General features: G+C 41.1%; 1 protein-coding gene across 1 annotated transcript in view; it reads right to left on the reverse strand.

The window, feature by feature from the left end:
* Positions 1-1,847: 1,847 nt before the first annotated feature.
* pds5b (PDS5 cohesin associated factor B) overlaps positions 1,848-18,159 on the reverse strand; it is a 31,177-nt gene continuing 14,865 nt past the window's right edge. The window contains exons 8-35 of the mRNA XM_040151116.1: positions 17,832-17,972; positions 16,758-16,873; positions 16,117-16,211; positions 15,762-15,907; positions 14,440-14,591; positions 12,989-13,102; positions 12,620-12,701; positions 12,452-12,500; positions 12,109-12,248; positions 11,295-11,410; positions 11,085-11,190; positions 10,421-10,581; positions 10,083-10,206; positions 9,563-9,721; positions 9,274-9,342; positions 8,878-9,014; positions 8,533-8,656; positions 8,064-8,268; positions 7,174-7,288; positions 6,575-6,707; positions 6,333-6,452; positions 5,783-5,845; positions 5,490-5,635; positions 5,068-5,140; positions 3,483-3,919; positions 3,254-3,334; positions 2,236-2,332; positions 1,848-2,101 (exon numbers count right to left, since the gene is read on the reverse strand). Of these exons, the coding sequence (XP_040007050.1) occupies positions 2,069-2,101; positions 2,236-2,332; positions 3,254-3,334; positions 3,483-3,919; positions 5,068-5,140; positions 5,490-5,635; positions 5,783-5,845; positions 6,333-6,452; positions 6,575-6,707; positions 7,174-7,288; positions 8,064-8,268; positions 8,533-8,656; positions 8,878-9,014; positions 9,274-9,342; positions 9,563-9,721; positions 10,083-10,206; positions 10,421-10,581; positions 11,085-11,190; positions 11,295-11,410; positions 12,109-12,248; positions 12,452-12,500; positions 12,620-12,701; positions 12,989-13,102; positions 14,440-14,591; positions 15,762-15,907; positions 16,117-16,211; positions 16,758-16,873; positions 17,832-17,972 (3,534 nt within the window). The 3' untranslated portion in view covers positions 1,848-2,068. The remainder of the gene's footprint in view (positions 2,102-2,235; positions 2,333-3,253; positions 3,335-3,482; positions 3,920-5,067; positions 5,141-5,489; positions 5,636-5,782; positions 5,846-6,332; positions 6,453-6,574; positions 6,708-7,173; positions 7,289-8,063; positions 8,269-8,532; positions 8,657-8,877; positions 9,015-9,273; positions 9,343-9,562; positions 9,722-10,082; positions 10,207-10,420; positions 10,582-11,084; positions 11,191-11,294; positions 11,411-12,108; positions 12,249-12,451; positions 12,501-12,619; positions 12,702-12,988; positions 13,103-14,439; positions 14,592-15,761; positions 15,908-16,116; positions 16,212-16,757; positions 16,874-17,831; positions 17,973-18,159) is intronic.

Genomic DNA, 18,159 nt, shown 5'->3' on the forward strand with positions numbered 1-18,159 from the left:
GATGGAAGCCTGATCAATGTCGTGCAGCCCGGCGGGCGACACGTGAAGCCGGTCGCCATTCATTCAATTTGCTCCTAAAGGCGGCCGGTGTCTCCCATGTAGGAAAACAAGGCAGCTGGCGGCTTGAGCAGCGTGCGATTGCGGCCGGTCATGGGTCATAACCAGGGCCAGACCGTGCCCCCCCCCTCTCACACTGAGCTGTGCCGCACTGGAAAGTTCAGATCTAAGTGTGTGCGCATCAACAAGGCAAAGCACCTCCAGTCTCCATGTATAAAACAAACAGGAAGAACACCATAAAGTGATGCTCAGCAGCCTCGGAGCACAGACTGTCCGTGAATGAACACACAGAGTTGTTAAAGTCAGTGCTGTGCACACAATGAATAATTAAATCAGTGCTGGTGATAAAAAAAAAAAAAATTAAAAAAAAAAATTCACAAGACAGCTGAGAAGGTTTATTAATCTGCCGGGTTGAAGGTTTTCATCCACGTCCAACATGTAGTGTGTGCTGGGTTGTGTACAGCAATACCTTAATGGCATGAATGAATTCCTTCCGGAGGGCTGCAAGGCTCCAAAACCTTCAGAAGCTTTCAAGTCCCTTTGCCTTTTTTTTTTTTTTTTTCTCCTCTCCTGTCTTTCCTGCCTGACAACGGATGAAAGATGCATCAAATGAATTGTTCTGGTTTAGAGGTAGTTTTCTGGACACGCTGATGGATCAGCAGTTCATTTCCATACCTTTTACAAGAGGACTACCTTCAAAAATGATCTTGCATCAATCTCTCACTTCCCGGTAACTTCAGAAAAATGTCTATTCTAACAGATGAGCTACAGTATGTCCCGCATCCATACCACCTACTAATTCTAAGCAGGTTTTGACTATGTAAAAATGAATAAATAAATAAAAAACAATAACAATTTAAGGCATAAAAACAAGGAAGAAGCTGCTCACAGCTGGGAAAAGTTTAAACAATTTGTATATAAAGGCAGTGCTTTAAAACACAGACTCAATTATAGATGTTTTGAAAAAAATAATGTTTTTTTTTTTTTTTTTAAGAGGGATTCTAGCACAAACAGGCTCAAAACTGATCTCATCTGACTTGAAACACCGAATTGTAATTAACAAGCTCGGTTTTGTGACACCACTCGACACAGTCCTCTGCCCGATTCGCGTTACACCTGAGGCAGACACGGCGGATTATGTTGCCGAAGACACGTGAACAGCTTCATCCAAGACTTCAGAGGGAAATAAAGAGAAATCGAGCATGTCAGGTTTTATAGAGAATTATATTGATACAACGGAAGGGTCTGACTGGGTGGATGTGAAGCCAAGTTAATCAGCAGTGACAAACACTACAACCACAGCTGCTTATGACTCCTGTCTATCAGTAAATACAAACCTAAAAATGAGACACACACTACAATCTTTTTCAGAGGCAACTCTACGTTTGGACAGTTTTCGGACATTTTTTTTTTTTTGGAAGTTTTTCAATACATGGTAAAAAAAAAAAAAAAAAAAAAAAAAGTATTAATATACAGAGCTGTAAACAAAAATGCATGTTTTCTTTTAAAGTAAAATGACACAATTAACATCACAAAAAGGATAATGGTTAATCTCTTTCAGTTTTTAAAAGTGGGGCACAAAAGGGAAGATTGAAAAGCAATACTGCTTTATGGGAGCACTTTAATGATAATATCAGTGGGTAAAGGCTTTACAGCATCCCCCCAGTCAGCATCAAACACAACAACAGAACATGAAACAGACATAAGAGACTATTTACAAGGGTGATCTTTTTTTTTTTTGCTGTTTTTCTGTTAAAATTATTTCTACTTAATGTGGTGAACATCATCACAATGCAACAAACCACAGCTGATGATACGGATGTATTGATGTAGTGTGCATGTGGTATATGCAAGTGTGTGAATTTGTGTAACAGTAGGGAGCGTCGGCGTATGAAAAGTTTAAAAAGTTCAATGTCCATATTTTCTTTCCTACGTCATTCCTCCACACTTTTAGAGTAGACACGGTGTCTTCTTTTGTCTCCGCCATTTTTTTTTTTTTTTTTTTTTTAGCTCATCTTCTTCGCCCTGCTGCCTTCTTGCGACCCTAAGGAGAAAACAAAATAAAAATAAAAAGAGTTAAAACGTTGGTCAGGAAACTTGGTTTATAAGCTCCTCTGTACTACTTAAGTTAGTCTAAGACAGAACTAACAGAAATGATTCGTGTAACGCTTTCTGTACCTTCGGTGTTGGCTCCTCCTCCTGCTCCTCCTCCTCCTCCTCCTCTTCTTCCTCAGAGTCATCTTTAGCAGCAGCTGCCTTCGATCGCCCGCCGCGGCTGGATACCACAGAGGGGATTACACACCGAGTCAGAATTCAGAATGGTTCAACATGTTAGAAGGTAGACATCGGTAAATGTAGAAACGTGACGACAACGCATCACCACCACCCATAAGGGCACGCAGCTGTAGCCTGGCTAAGCACAGAATGTCTGTTTTCTTTTCTTTCTTGGTGTCTCAAATTATCACCCACTAGGTGTCAAATGCTGGTAAGAAGCATCTTCGGCAGATGAAGTCACATATACGCCACACCGGGCCATTAAGATACAATACTGCTTTAAGACTGTTAATCTAGATTCTGTTTCACAGTCGTGAAGAACCAAATCATTCTTTGTCATCTATCACACGACGACGTTCTCTGCGGGTATGGCAACACATTTGAGCTCGATTTCACAGCAAACCTGTCATCATTTGAAAAAAAGGAGACGTTCAACACTTCTAAAATATGAACGACTGAGATCGAGACTATGCAGAATCACATTTGATTTTTTCCTAACTATAGCCTTCACTTTACTATAGTTATTTGACCACTCGCAGTGTGATTACTGAGACAATATGATAGGAATGTCACCATGAGAATACACATGATTCAAACGTATTTTGAGTGACAAAAAATATATATTGAGGTTGAAGGTTTTTTTAAACTAATGAAATAGTGGTTTGAGGAAAAATTCTTGCGTACAAATTCAACTTACTAAACATTTCCTGGAGCTTTCAAATCTGGAAATTTTCCAGTGAGTGGACCTTGTGCTTAGAATTTTTTCTCAAGGAAACCTATGCTAGGCTGGTCTACTACAATGACTTTACCAGACGGGTGAGCAAAAACGTAAATGACATACAAGCAACATTCCAATATTAGAAACGTGTGCTGGAGTTTATGTAAAAAGCCTGGAGGATCACGAAGTTATTGAGCATCTTACGCTGGTTTCTTGGCAGGTGGCTGAGCTGATTTGGGTGGACGTCCTCTCCTCTTCTGCGGTGTGGACTCTGCTGACTCCAAACTGTTGAGTGAAGGCAAAGTGCAAACAACACCGGAGTCAAAAATGAATCCTGCTGACAGGAATCATCAGCACCAACAGCTGATTTTATTAGTGGAGCTGATCCAACTTCTCTGTATGCACTTCATAGAGGGGGGTTTTCGTTTCTTACCCTTGTGATCGCCGCGGGGCCCTGGCTTGCCTTCCCCCCTTGGTCTTCACCTCCAAATTTTCACTGCTCCTATCATCCTCTTCCTCCTCCTCCTCTGCTGCTGCTGCTGCTGCTTCCTCCTCGCCCCTGTCCTCTTCTTCCTCTTCCTCCTCCTCCTCCTCGTCTTCTGGCGGAGGAGCTGCCTTCTTTCGCCCCCTCTTCCCCTTGGCAGGTGTGTCCTGACTGGGAGCGGTGGATTTCGGAGGCCGACCCCTGCGTCCTTTTTTCGGCGGGCTGTTCTGTTCATCCTCTGGCCGATTGTCTTCGTCCCACTGGTCCTCGGACTCGGCCGCTGCGGTCGTGTTGGCGGCCGCCTTCTTGCGTCCGCGCTTTGGCTTGCTGTCCTGGTCGTCGTTGGATGCCACGCCCCGTTTGCGACCGCGGGGCTTTTCAATATCCTGTAAAAGAGAACAAATGGTTGACGGGGGTTTACAGTCTTCCTGCTGCAGCCTGTGAGAATTTTTTTTTTTTTTCCTAAAGAAGTCAGAACCCTTCTGGTTTCCACAACAGTTTTGCTTCCTAAGAAGGTAAACTGCTTAAAACCCACCGTCTAATTGAATGAATGTGAGAAACAAGTTGCTAAGTACTTATAAATATTGCTACATCCCCACGAAACAATTGACATCCTTCTACAATTGATATTTTTTGATTGAAGATTCATCGTTAACTTTTTGGAGAAGAAAGAATCGCTAAACTATACTGATCCAAAACAAAACACAGACAAAAGGTGGTGCAGCAGGACTGCAGACTGTAATTGATGATAGTTTACACAGCGTGTACTTGTCTATAATCCTATCTTGATTTAAATCCAGCTGGTGTTTGCACAATAGAATGAAAACAAAGAGAGAGGGGTTTTATGACAGGCAACTCTTAACTGGATCACAGCAACACACCTATTTCTACTTGTCCTAAGATACTGTGTCATTTCAGATATTATCATTTTGTTTATTTGTGTTGTCATGCTATAAAACAGATTAGGAATACGTCAGTTTTTCATCATTCATAATACTTTAGTTTCTCCACATTTGCCATTAAGGACATATTGTATATAAAAGCCCTTTTGTTTTTTACTTTTTCGTCCTATTGGTGTCATGGGTACTCTTATTAAAACTGAATTACAGTAATGAAGAAGTCAAGCTTCAATACCTAGAAATAGGGTTATGCAAATATGATAAAAAATAATCCCAATGATCTTTCCAACTGGGGGGGAGGAACATTTTCAACATGATTATGGCTTAGAGTGTCCGACAACCTGAGACATCCTAATTGTTTGGAACAAATAACAAGTGTGAGATTGTCAGGATGATGGCTCGAGCTTTCAGAAGATATTTACACACAAGACAGTCTAAGAAACTCTCATTAGTGCTTTAGATATGACGACCACGCAGATGTTTATTTTCACTCTGATCAAACACACAAATGACCTTCAATTACAACACAGCTTAAGACCATGAAAAGAAAACACTGCAGCTCTGTTACTATATTATAATAACCAGTCTCAAATCACAGCGGTTATTATATCAGTACATTAAAAAGGTTTTAATACCTTGTCAGTGCTGTCTGCTCTCTTTAGGCTGATGTCCTCATTTTCACTGTGATCCATTTCTGTGCTGTCATGCCTGAAACATAACAATTATTAATCATTACTATTTTATGTACGGAAGACAGAAATGCAGGGGCAAAAAGTGACAAGATAAAAAGCCTTCTCTTTCTGTTGTCCCGTGTATTCTATTAGCATACATCAGCGAACATCTTCACTCTCTGTGCTGCGAGGCGTTTTGCTTTCTTACTTTCCATGTAGGTTCAGAGATCAGAACACCCGAACGCCCGAAAGTGGATTTAGTGTCTATCTTGACAACCCTTCAAGAGGGTAAAGGCTTGTTTGGGTTTGAACTTGGGTTCGCCGGTCGACCCTGGGGCATGGTGAGTCTTCAGAACAAATGTGTATGGGCATTACATGTTTTGTACCTGGTCTTGCTGCGTTGTGGGGAGCCTGGGTTGGACGAGGAGTCGTCGTTGCTGGCAGTCTCCATACGTGAAGCTTTGCTCTGGAGCTGTTTCCCCGCCGTTGATAGTGGCTTGTTTACTGCACCCAAGACGTTAGCCGACTTGGGCTTAAGGAGGGAGAGGCAACAGATGACACGATTTTCAGTTGGATGTGTGTTCCATCCAACAAAACATAGAAATTATTTAAATAAAAAAAACAAAACAAAAACAAACAAACAACGACATTATCATTTCATAGGTTTGAGGAAGCTTACCTTTCCTGGTGTAAAGAATGACTTCATCTCTGGTGGTAGATAATTTTTTGTGTTGCTGAAATTCTGAAACGCAGAGAATTTTTATGCAAGAGCCTGTTTGCATAGAGAACAACAATTACCAAAAACCACTTCAAGCACAAGATGAGGATTATGAGGAGGTTGTTTGGTCCTGCCAAACAATGGCATTAGTCATAAAGCGTGGCAGCTATGTTGAAAATCCCTCTCAAAACAAGCCCATGTTTACACAAAAAACTGGGGTGCAGACACCAAAAACCAGGTTTCTACCAGCTACCACAACCAGGAAAAGCCATCCCTTCATCTGCGTGTACCTTTTTATTTTCAAAGAGGTGCATATGCATTCATACGTGTAACACTCAAATGCGCACATGCAGCTTGACCCATCATTTGCAAAATCACAGAAAAGAAAATGTTCCGTATATCTCATTTTAAGCTGAGCTATTGATATTACTATACATCAAAAAAGAATAACTCTACTCTGCCGGAATATTTAAGACTTTCTGGAAGATGCTTTGTGGTGCAACCAACCAACCTTGTCGGGTTTGGTGAAGAAACGTGAGGGCAACACGGGGTCTTTTGGGGACTCCAGGCTGTAGGTGGTGCTCTTTGACATGATAATGTGCATGGCTACATCACACACTGTGTAGAGTTTCTGTACAGGGAAGACACACAGAAGGATGGTGCTCAAGATGGCAGTTAGAGCAGTAAATCAATATATACTGTCCATATATTATACATATTCAGTGTACGTGAGCTTGAAGATGTGATGTGTACCTCGTTGGTTTTGGGATCGGTGGGGGCCTGGGCATCTTTCGTCTGTTTGATATTTTCCACCATTTTCCTTATAAAGGCATGACTGTTGTTCTCATTCTTGGCCATGATAATCTCAAGAACAAACCACAGAGCCCTGACAAGGAGGGGAGGTTTGACATCAGCATACAGGACTTTGAATTGGAGCCATGATTTATTTATTTTTTTAAGTATTCTCCTTTTAAGTTCTTGGCAATAAACCTTAACATTCTTTAGATACTGCAGATGCAATTTATGAGTAATGGCAATAAGAAAATAGTAATAGCAACAAATAATCTCTGTGGGAGAAAAAAAAAAAAGTTTGATATTATTCAGTGCTTAGTGTTTTTATAGCCAACATAGCTGCATGCCCCCCCCAAATATTACTTTATTATGCAAACACCTGGTTGTAACACTGATCTAAGAGTTAGCGATATATACACACACACACACACACACACACACACACACACACACACACACACACACACACACACACACACACACACACACACACACACACAAAAAATGGATTTTTAAAAAGTGTCATCAACCACTAACGGCTTGTCCCATAAACTACTTACTCTTTGATTTCTTTGAGCTGCTCGATATCTTGTACTTTTACGTAGTCTGGGTCATGTGCCAGCAGGTGGATGGTGTACGGCACCACGTACTCCGGAAGTAGAGAGAACAGCTTGTCTGTTGGTGCACAGGGTAAATATTTCAGAGTTACCTCATCACAACAGGGCTAATAATTACCGCCATATGCACTGAGGCGCACTACAAGGAAAGCAGAAGATCTTATTAAATCCTTTTCCCCCGACCAATTTCTTCATTACTTTTTTTTTTTTTTTTTTTTTAAATCACCACCTTTCAAATATGCTGGCTTTAGATACAGTACTGTGCAAAAGTTTAAACACTTTACACGTTCAGATTCTTATCTAACAATCCTGCTACAGACTGTCTGGCCCCCGCAGAGCCCTGATCTTAACTTTATGAAGTCCATTTGCATTTCGATTACACGAAGACACAGAAGACATTGAGAAAGCCTAAATCCCAAGAACACTGTGGCAAGTTGTCTGAGATTTTGGAGCAACCTACCGGCCAAATACCTTGAAAAACTTTGTGCAAGTGTGCCTAAGAGAACCGGTGCCATTTTAAAAGGGAAAGCATGGTCACACCAAATATTGATTTGATTTAGGTTTTTTTCTGTTTACGGCACTTTGTACGAAGTTAATTGGTAAATAATAAAGAACTATTCACTGTATCATTTTTGAAAGCATCCTCACTTGACTTTTAGTACTTAAAATTTTTGTAAAGTACTGTATATACTGTAGAAGTTACAGATTTCATGCCATAGACTTTTGGAGCTGCTTTTAATTAAAACAAACAAACAAACAAAAAAAACCCATCTACAATTAAAAACAGCTGTCACTTCATTTCAAAATGTTCAGACTTTGTTCGGTTTCTTTACCGCTGATGGCCGCATGCTGTTTGAGGTACTCTCGGCGTATGTTGACGTTTTTCACCAGGCACTGGCGAGCATGAGCCCTCCTCTCCTTAACAGGGTCCTTGGCACACAAAGCGAACACTGCCATGTATTCCAGAGGCAGACGGAGGCGACACAAGCCGCGGTGGAGCTTCTGGGAAAAACACTGCCGCACCTGGTAGCACTCATCCTGCAGAGAGAAAGAGAAAGACGCACCGAAAACAGTGACAATGATTAGGAGGAGGAGACAGACAATGAAATGGTTTATGAGGAATACGGGGATGGAACGCAGAGGAGGAACAGAGCTGGTTGTTGGGAGAGAAAGTGATACCCGATGGTAGTGCATCATTTCAAAACAATCTAAAAATTGACGCAGTAAAAACAAAAAGGAAGATACAGAGCTTTGAGACGACCTTGCGTTTTGCATGAAAAGAGGATACTTGGCGGTTCTTACATTGATGACGAGAGCACACAGCTGATATTGCTCCAGCGTGATTATTTCGTGATAGCAGGGCTCCTGTGCCAGCTTCAGCAGGGCGCACGCCGCTGCCAGCCGCAGCCTCGACATGTCTGGTTTTCTGGGGGATGAGGAGAAGGAGACAGGAGAGACAGGAGTAAACAAGGATTTCTTTAAAGCCTGACATCCCCCAGGGTCCACAATACCCATGAAAATCCAGCACTTCACTGAAAATTACATAATAATCATCTGAAGACAAAGCTTTCTCTGGGCCAATCAAGAGGGTGACACACACAGGGCCTCAAGTTTGTCTAATAAAGAAGAACAGGCTTTGTTATTTACCCCATCCTGCCCTGCTCGGTTAGGTCTCCATCACTGTGTAGAATAGCAGTCAGCATCCTAAGGGTGGAGTTGCCTGATTTGCTCTGGTTGTTCTTCACTCCTAGTAACCACCTCACCATCAGCTTTATGCCCTGGATCTGAATGGAGGACGGTGGAAAGTCAAAAATCTTTTTTGGGGCATCACTGTTACAATATTCGGAATAAGGAAAGATGTCTATTCATTTACTAGTTGAGGTAAATAAATAAAGCAAGACTGTGATGATATGATAGTTGACATGACAATTCTGTCTCTCAAAGTATTATTCACCTTAAAAAACAAAAAACAAAAACACAAAGATCAAAAACACAAAGCAGCGTGCTGAACAGGTTGGCAGGGTTTCAAAGAGATACACTGACCTTGGCCAGAGTCTCCGGGGACACTTCATCATCAGGGACCCAAAGTTTGGTTGTCTTTTTGCCTGGGATCTACAGAAAAACACAAATAACACTTTAAAAGCCTTACTTCACATGATATAAACAGACAGACAGCAAAAATACTGATCCTAGATTGGTGATGAACAGATTTTGGGAGCTCAGATCAGTACTGTTTCAGGCTTTCCCCAGGACAGTGAAAATGTTACGTTTTGATTGAATAAATAATCAATAATAACATAATATTAAAAAACTGGAACTGGTTTTTCTGTACCCTGTCATTCATGAGCAGATCCTTCACAATGAAGTTGGCAACTAGAGATTTGAGCGGCGCAGCAAACTGCTCTGGGGCTAGCTGAGCCAGGTGACCCAGGGTGGTCAAAGGAGTGATGAGCTGTTCCAGGTTAGCAGGGTCCAGGCCTTTGTGCAGAGGCTGGAGAAACACAAACACATAACATTTCATTGACTGGTCAAGGTCCACCAGCAGATTTGCATCACCCTGATTTAGATGCACTAGCCTTTCATTATTTCATTTTCATGATATACTGCACAGGAAGTGAATACTGAGATTACCTCAGTGTTTTTATTTATTTATTTTTTTACATTTTCTAAATATTTTATGCACAATCTGATCTGATTCTCTACATAAAATAAGAAATGTCCCATTAAACTTAAAGAGAACAACAAATGTTAAGGCTTTGTAAAGTGTGTCAAACTAGGAGATACACAATTTGTTCACAGCAATTCACAAGGTTTTTTAAATTTTATGATTTTTTAAGATGGGACTGACTGACCTCAAAGATTTGGGCAAAGTGTGTATCCCTGTTGCTGAACATGGCGTTGATGCAGTGAATGGCATACTTGGCCTGACGAGGGGGGCCTCTCTTGGCCTTGGCCTGCAGTACCGGCAGTAAAACACTTGGGGGAGCAGGCAGGAGAACACCATTAAAAACCAGTGGAAAGGGTTGTCATAACTTACAAAGAGTGTAGTGTGCTCTGAGCAAGTGTTTCAGTCCGTTATATAAAGAACCAGAGTGATTTCTGTGTATGATTAAATACTTGAGTGTGACTGCATACATCCTGCTGTAAACCAGAGAATGAATGAAAGCATACATCAGGCAGTGAAACCTACGATTTGATGTGAGGGAAACTCTCTTCCATCTTGCTGCCAGTGTTCTTGAAGATCTGCAGCGCTGCCTCTGCCACCTTCTCATCATCCATCTTCAGACATCCCAGCAGAGACTCAAACGTCTCTGCAGAGTGGAACGACACCGGGTGTGTGAACGACAGCACCTGTGCGGAACGAACAAACAAGAGGGTCAAACAGCTGGATAACATCTAATAAATGATGTTCAATACTTAATTGAACCATCTTAAAAAGTGGCTCAACATAAACTCACTGGAAAGACGTGATAAGTCTTCATGCCATTATTATTAATGTGACAGATGTGTTTGCATCCCTATAATGACTGCTGCTGCCAGCCCTACCCCCACGGCAAAACTTCAGAAGAGGCATTATCTATCGCTGAATCCAATTCCCCCCCCCCCTTTGTCATTCCATAACCATTTCACTCAACACAATCAGAACAAAATAATTTGTTTACACCTCAATTCACACTGACACCCCAGGAGCATAACTGACAGGAGCACAGAGCCTCTAATTTAGACTGTTTGGTTAAATGGAGCATCAACGTGAGATAATGAAATGACTTACAACCTGGTATCCATCATCACAAATTGTAGATAGATCCAGAGTGGAATATAGCTGTCGTTTGGGGTTTTCCACTTGTTTATACCTTCAGTAGTTCCAGTCCTGCTCTGATGGCCTCTTCAGTGGGAACGCCCTCCTCCTCATCATCAGCTGTTCCGTCTATAGATTTATTGACCTGCTTTATCAAAGCACTGATAGATGATAGAAGAGATGAAAGAGAGAAAAAATGTCAAATACTGCGCCATCGAACCAGATGTTCCTGGCATTTGTAGTCTTTGTATAGTATGATGACTACCTGATGGACTCTGTGTCGATGTGTACAGGAGCAATCCTCTCCAGCAGGAACTTGACCATTTCCAGGAATGGATTGCTGGGCTGTTTGGGACTGCTGAGCTTTTTAGTGATGTCTCGCTGAAGGGGTGACGAGCAAATAATGAAAAAAATAAATAATAAAAATAATCGTCATGGAATGCACTGACAATCTCTCCATAAAATGGAGGGATAGTCAGTTTTTTTTTTATTTTGAAATTTTCAGACCTGTGGGCCTTATTAGTACTGTAGAACCACAACCGCCTAAAGTGATACTTTACCCCTACTTGACCTAAAATCCTTTTGCACTACAAAAATGTGAGTGCTAGGAACATTCTGAGCAAAGATATAGACAATGGAGAAGTTAAATATGATGCCAAAGTTTTCTGAAAAGTTTCTTTTAACGTTTTGATACTTCTCACCACATTAAAAACTACTTACTGCTGGAATCCTCTAACAATCATGAATCCAAGCAGCCACCATGCCTTGTGGACCATGAAACCATGAAACTGTAAATGTAATCTATCAAACAACCCTTTATAACTCAAAATGCTAATTTAATGCTCAACACTGCTAGTTAAAACAGAGCTACTACAAAGACACATTAAACGGAATTTAAGTTTAGAGCCATTTTCCATTTGAGACTGAAACCATTTATGAGTCCCACAAATTTCAGGCTACTAAAACTTCAAGGGTATCAATTAAATTAAAGAGAAAGCCAGCGGAGGGATGAGAGCATTTCAATTTCAAGTTACTACACTGTGATCTCAAAGAGAAATACTAAAATACTCAGTACTCACCACACAGACTTCAGCTTGCTTGCAGGAGCAGGTGGGGCTGACTAAGGTTTCCAATTGATCTCTGATTCGCTCGTCGTCATCCAGGACCTGAGCCAGCTTCTTCACGAAATCCTGAGCCTTGCCTGGGTCTGGCAGGTTCCCTATGGACACACAGAATTAAAAGCTGACGTCTACAGGGAATAGATTTGAAAGGGTGGTAAGCTCATCCTGTTTCGGGAATTTCATCGGAAATGTAGTTATTTTTTTGCCCCTACTTAAACTATGCTTCAAATCGGTAGATATAAGTTTTCAGAAAACAAACTGCAACTTCTTGAACTCATTTCATGTGTGTGAGATCCCTTACTTGTGATCACCATGACTTTGGCAAATACGGCTTTGCTGGATGCTTCAGACTACAACAAATACATAAACAACACAAAAACAACAAAAAAAGTTTAGGAACATGAAAAGAGGGTACATTAACTTATCAGCTTGCTTTGAAATTTTTGGAGCGTGCTTTGTTCAGATTTACCTTGGGTTTTTTGATCAAGTCCAGCAGGTCTTTGACATGGTGTCTCAGCAGATTCTGGCACTTCCACATCTCATTCAGAGCTCTGGGAGCCACCAAGGAGGATGAGGAGGAAACAAAGGTCGGAGAGATAAACAAATGTGGAGGAGGTGTGGTAGTAGTACAGTAGTAGCAGAAAATGCCTTTTTCCTACCCAACAGATCAATGATTGATTATCTTAACATTAAATTCCAACAATATGATCCTCATACCATCATTTCTTTTCCATATCTTCACATTTCTACAAAATAAACAGGACCGAAAATGGCAAGTTCCGCTTTGCTGCTGTCTTGACCTTATGTGTACGAGTGTGTGAGAGTGAGGAAAACTTACTTGACAGCATTTGTGTCCAGGGTGGCATACAGGTAATAAAGACACTTCATCCTCTCAGTGGTTTCCAGGTTGTGAGGAACCATGTACTGGGCAAAGACTCGCTCCACCAGCAACCTGTGCACACGGAGGGGAAATTGTAAAAGAGAACTTAGATTAAAATGAAGGCTATCCTCAAAAACTAACACTGAAGCTGCTTTCACACATTCACTTCAACCCTGAACTTTTCCAGACATTACCCGGAGGAGCTGTATGCGTAAACGCAAATGTCCAAATCGGCTGAACCGGACATTAAACAGACTCTACCCTGCCAGCTCCCTAGCACAAAGTCTGTGTAATGTCTGAATGAGCCCATGTGTGAATGGAGCAGGTAACTGTCCGGAGAATTAACAGCGAGCGAGTAGGCATGTTGATGAAGTTTCTCTCCTTCGTCTTGCACGCTCTACACGGGCGCCACCCGTCACCTAAACCAAACAGAGTCATTTCAGTAGGTGTGAACACGTCTCACTTGTGTGCTGCACGTCTGAAAGGGCAACTCCGGACATTGTCCAGAGTTCATATGTGAAATGTCTCCAAATGTTTGTTTGTCCTCTTTAAGGGTCTGAGCTGATGGGACCTGACAGCCATTAACCTACCATTAGATGTGCTTAACAGGATTATCTATACCAGGGTCCAAAATTAGGGCGGCTTGGGACAAAGTCTCCTTGCAAAAAAAATAAAATAAATAAAATAAATAAAAGCATGATTGAGATATTAGTCTCTCACTGGAAGTTTTTAACCAAATATGTCAGATATTTTTTTAAATAGATTGATATGATTTCTCATCAGCCCAGGAATAATATCAAATTTTCTTAATCTTAAAGAAAAAAACAGGACATTTTTAAGACACTATATGACCTTAAATTCTGGATAATCACATTTCAGAAGTTTTAAGGGAGAATGTGCTGAGCATGCACAAGTATTTCATTGCTGCCCTGCTTAGCTTTCATAGTTACACACTTTCACACACATTCAGGAACTGCCTGTTACAATACACACTTTTCCTGTTTGCAGCTGAGCAGCTCCCTGCAACAGTGATTCAAAGATTAACTACAACCTCAAACACTCTTCTGCAGTTAGATCTGACACTATCATGCTTTGTGGATTTGTTGTGTGTTTTCTCATTTAGGTTGTTTTCACAGAATGACTTTCAACAAACCCCAGAGAGGCACTGCAGGATCTCCATGTTGTGCATGTGTACGCTGAGAAGCAATAATACAACAAATTTTCTATTTCAAAGTGAAGTGAGTGAGGCTCTCACTGAGAGTCTAATCAGCATCTTTTAGGAAACACATTTAAATGCTCTACCTTTTAAAAACCTACCCCCAGGTATTGAACACTCTAACGAAACTCATGAGGGTGTTTTGATTTTGCTACATTTCTAATATAAAGGATAGGAAAACGTGCACACAAACCTGTCATCGATGCTGTTCTGGTAGTAGATATGGAGCAGTTTGTCTTTGATCCAGGAAATCTGTTTAGAGGCCTCCCTCCCTCCCTCTCCCTGCAGCGAGTACTTCCTGTAGATCGATGCCAGGCCCATCATGGCTTCCTTACGTACACGCCACTGATGAAGTAGGACAGGAAAAGATATAGGGATCTTTATTACATGCTGCAGTGGCTGTAGTCCCCAAAAGAACAATTGCCATACAGCTAGGGCAGGGTGATAGAAATGATATGAAACCCGACCAGTATTTAGTGCCGATAAGCTATACTGCTTGACATGGTACTAAAAACTGATCAGGTCATAGCAACAAAGCTATTTCTTGCTGCATATTGCAGTCCTTTAGGAATGAACAGCTGTCTTTCCCAGATAAGCACAGCGGGGTTGCCTGAGTTAGCTAAACATACCACACGCTGTTGTTTTGATATCAGAATTTGGATAGTTAGACGAGAGAGACAAGTGCCCCCCAAAGGTAACTTCATGTATCGACACAGGAAGCAACAGCCACCTTAAACATCGAGAACTGTTGTGGATAACGGAGTTACAATCCAATGGCAGTGGGAAGATACTTGGGCTACTTGAAGCCCCGTTTGGCCACAAAGTGGATGAAACAGTCCCATATGCGACTAGGCTAATACTACTTTAAGTCCCATATGAAACAGATAGGTGATAAAATGTTACCTAAGCCAAAAACATGTGCCAACAAAGATGGGAAATACCGCAAACTACACGCATCACCGGAAGCATCACCATCCAATAAAGCAGGCAGAGTGCGAGCACTTACGCTTAACTGTAATTAGACCCATCCCTTGGAACGATTAGCAAGGTTCCCAGAGAGGCATCCCAGCAACAAACAGTAACAAAACTATCTGCTCCCTCCCCGTTAATAGACACCTCACACTTTCTAACCCTTTTTTTAATAACAAAACAACATTGTGCTGACAGGTATTATTGAAAAAAAGCGATTTTGACATTTCACACTGCGGGATTCCTAAGTACTTAGACTGACAGGTTTGAAGATTTTTGTTTATGTTTGCATAAATAATTAATTGGAATTACATTTTCTGTTTGCTGCTCATAAAATTGCTGGTCATTTCTCAGGTTCTACATATTGATTTGAAATTGTGACTTATTAATGTACAGTATATCAATAAAAATCAGTATCAACTTATATGAAAAAAAAAAAAAGATAACATTTTTTTGCCATATTGCCCAGGCCTACACATAAGACACTGAAAAACTGTATGAGAAGATACCGACACTTCCAAACATACACAAAATATGCCCACTTACTCTTTTGTCCAAAGTCCTCTCCTTTACAAAATTGAGCAATGCATCATTGACTAGAGACAAGTCCTTCTTGGCAGCAGTTACTATAGAGACAATGACATCATGGCGGATGGCTTCCTCTGGGTCATGTGATCTGACCCTCAAGTATTCTGGGAGAGAAAACAGGAACAAATGAGTGGGTTGTGAGAGAAACAGCCACCTCCAACACAGAGAAAATACCCAGCAACTCCTTGTCATTTCCTATAAATTACACACTCAAAGACTCTCAACATTGATTGCGACGGGTTTTATGCTGATTAAGTTCTCGTCACAAAAGAGCAGTATCTGGTTAGAAGTCAGCCCATTTCTGCTGATTTACCCGTGAGGTCTTTGGCCAGGTCTGGGTGGTTCATGAGACAGTGACTGGCGAACTTGACACACTCCAGTCTGATGGGCACATGGATGTCATTGAACCTTTCGGGAAAAGAAAAGAACGTTACTGTCAGCAGCTCTACAAGGTGCTGACGCACACAATCATCCAGGCAAAAAACATAAATAACCTCGGGCATATTTGCTGCATGCACATACTGCCTCTCAGAGGGACAAATTTAAGACTTTGTAATGCAACCAAGCAACCAGGAGACAATCTCACAAAAAAAAAAAAAGCTTATTCCAAAATAAATATAGCAAAAAATAATTTCCCTAACGACCTAGAAGTGTGTTTGACAAATTAAGACAAGGGAATTGACTCTTAAAGACTATGAATGAAAACTACTTAATTAAGCAAAAGCAAATGTGATTGTGGTGTGAGACTACAAAAAACAATGTATTGTATAACAACACCCACGTCTTATGTATTATGTAAGAGTGAACCACCAACAATAAGAAACAGTAACTGCATGTCCAAAAAAAACAAACAAACAAAGTGTACACATTCACCCCTCTGAAAGTATCAAATATAGGTATTTTACGACTTTTTCAAAGATCTGCAGATGCCATAGCCACAACACTGAAACCCACCTGCCCAGGTAACACTGCCAGAGTGGTTTGTTCTGTGCAGCCAACTCAGAGTCCTTGGCTCCAAACATCTTAGCCAGCAGCTTCACCACCTGCAGCCTCTCATCATTGTCATTACTCTGCAGAGACAGAGGGAAAGAGAGAGAGAGAGAAGGAGAGGCAGAGATAGAAATGATGCGCAGAATTTGGCTGTGTCGATTGGACAGACGTGCCAAGTCATTTACGTCAACTTCATTAGCAACATCACCATTTTGATAACACACAGAGGCAGCAGTTTCTTTCGTATCAATCTTTTTTTTTTTTTTTAAATGAGTTGCAAAGAAGAGGAAGTGAAAGAGACAATGATGAGTAAAGACAAAGGAGGACAAGAATTAGGAAGAAGGAAGGAGTGAGGATGAAAGGAAGAAAAAGCAGTAGGGAGAGAAAGGAGAGAAAAGAAGTAAAGAGTGTTGCTAGTTTATTTTCACAAGAGATAAAGAGTGAGTATGAGAGAAAGAATGAGCGAGTATGAAAGACAGAGAGAGACTGTGTAGTCTGTGGAGAAGAGATTTTATCGCAGATATTATTTTGAGGAGACAGCCGTGATCTACACTCCCTCTGAACAGTTAATGAGCGTTATCCATCAGCAGGATGCTTTTATGAGACACTGCAGAGGCAACATTATGCTGACTGGCTGGTTTTATCGCTCTAATATGAATCAACAAACCTGCAAAGAAAGAGAAAATGTGCAGTTCTATGGGTAATGGGTCAGAGAATTTGGGTTTTTAGTCTGGTGTGTGGATAAATTCATATAACAATATTAACCAAAGCATTGCTGCTGCTTGGCTTTCTTTAACTGCTATTAATGGTACAACAATATAATATTAATAATGTCATTTATGTAGCACATGTCCTAATAAAGTGCAGTATGATGTCTCACACAAAACAACTTTACTAACATGATATGACACGTATCAGACGTTAAAGGCTTCATTTCAGCTCACTCAGCAAGAAAACAAATTTTTATGAAGATTATTGGTTCGAAATACACGAAGCAGTTTGGCCTCAATGTTGAACTAAAAGAGTGTTTTTCTATACCTTGAGTTTAAACTCCAGCTGTGGCAGCACAGAGAGCAGCAAGTGGCTGTCGATGTTGTAAAGCTCCAGGATGAGGTCAAAAACATGTTCAGACAGATCACTGACAGAGGTCTTTCCCAGCATCAGCACCTGGTTGAAGAACTGATGAAGAAGACAGAGAGGGAGGAAGAATGGTTACTGATAACACATCCAAAAAGAGAGCCTACATGTCCTTGCAACTCAAACTGTGACTTTTCTGATAACTGGCTCCTTTTTCCACTGCATTCTTGAGGACCTGCGCATGTCCCTGCACGAAACAGATTTAAAGACAGGTGCACACCTAAACTAT

Source organism: Xiphias gladius, chromosome 17 (genome assembly GCF_016859285.1).
Source record: "Xiphias gladius isolate SHS-SW01 ecotype Sanya breed wild chromosome 17, ASM1685928v1, whole genome shotgun sequence".
NCBI classification, from domain to species: domain Eukaryota; kingdom Metazoa; phylum Chordata; class Actinopteri; order Istiophoriformes; family Xiphiidae; genus Xiphias; species Xiphias gladius.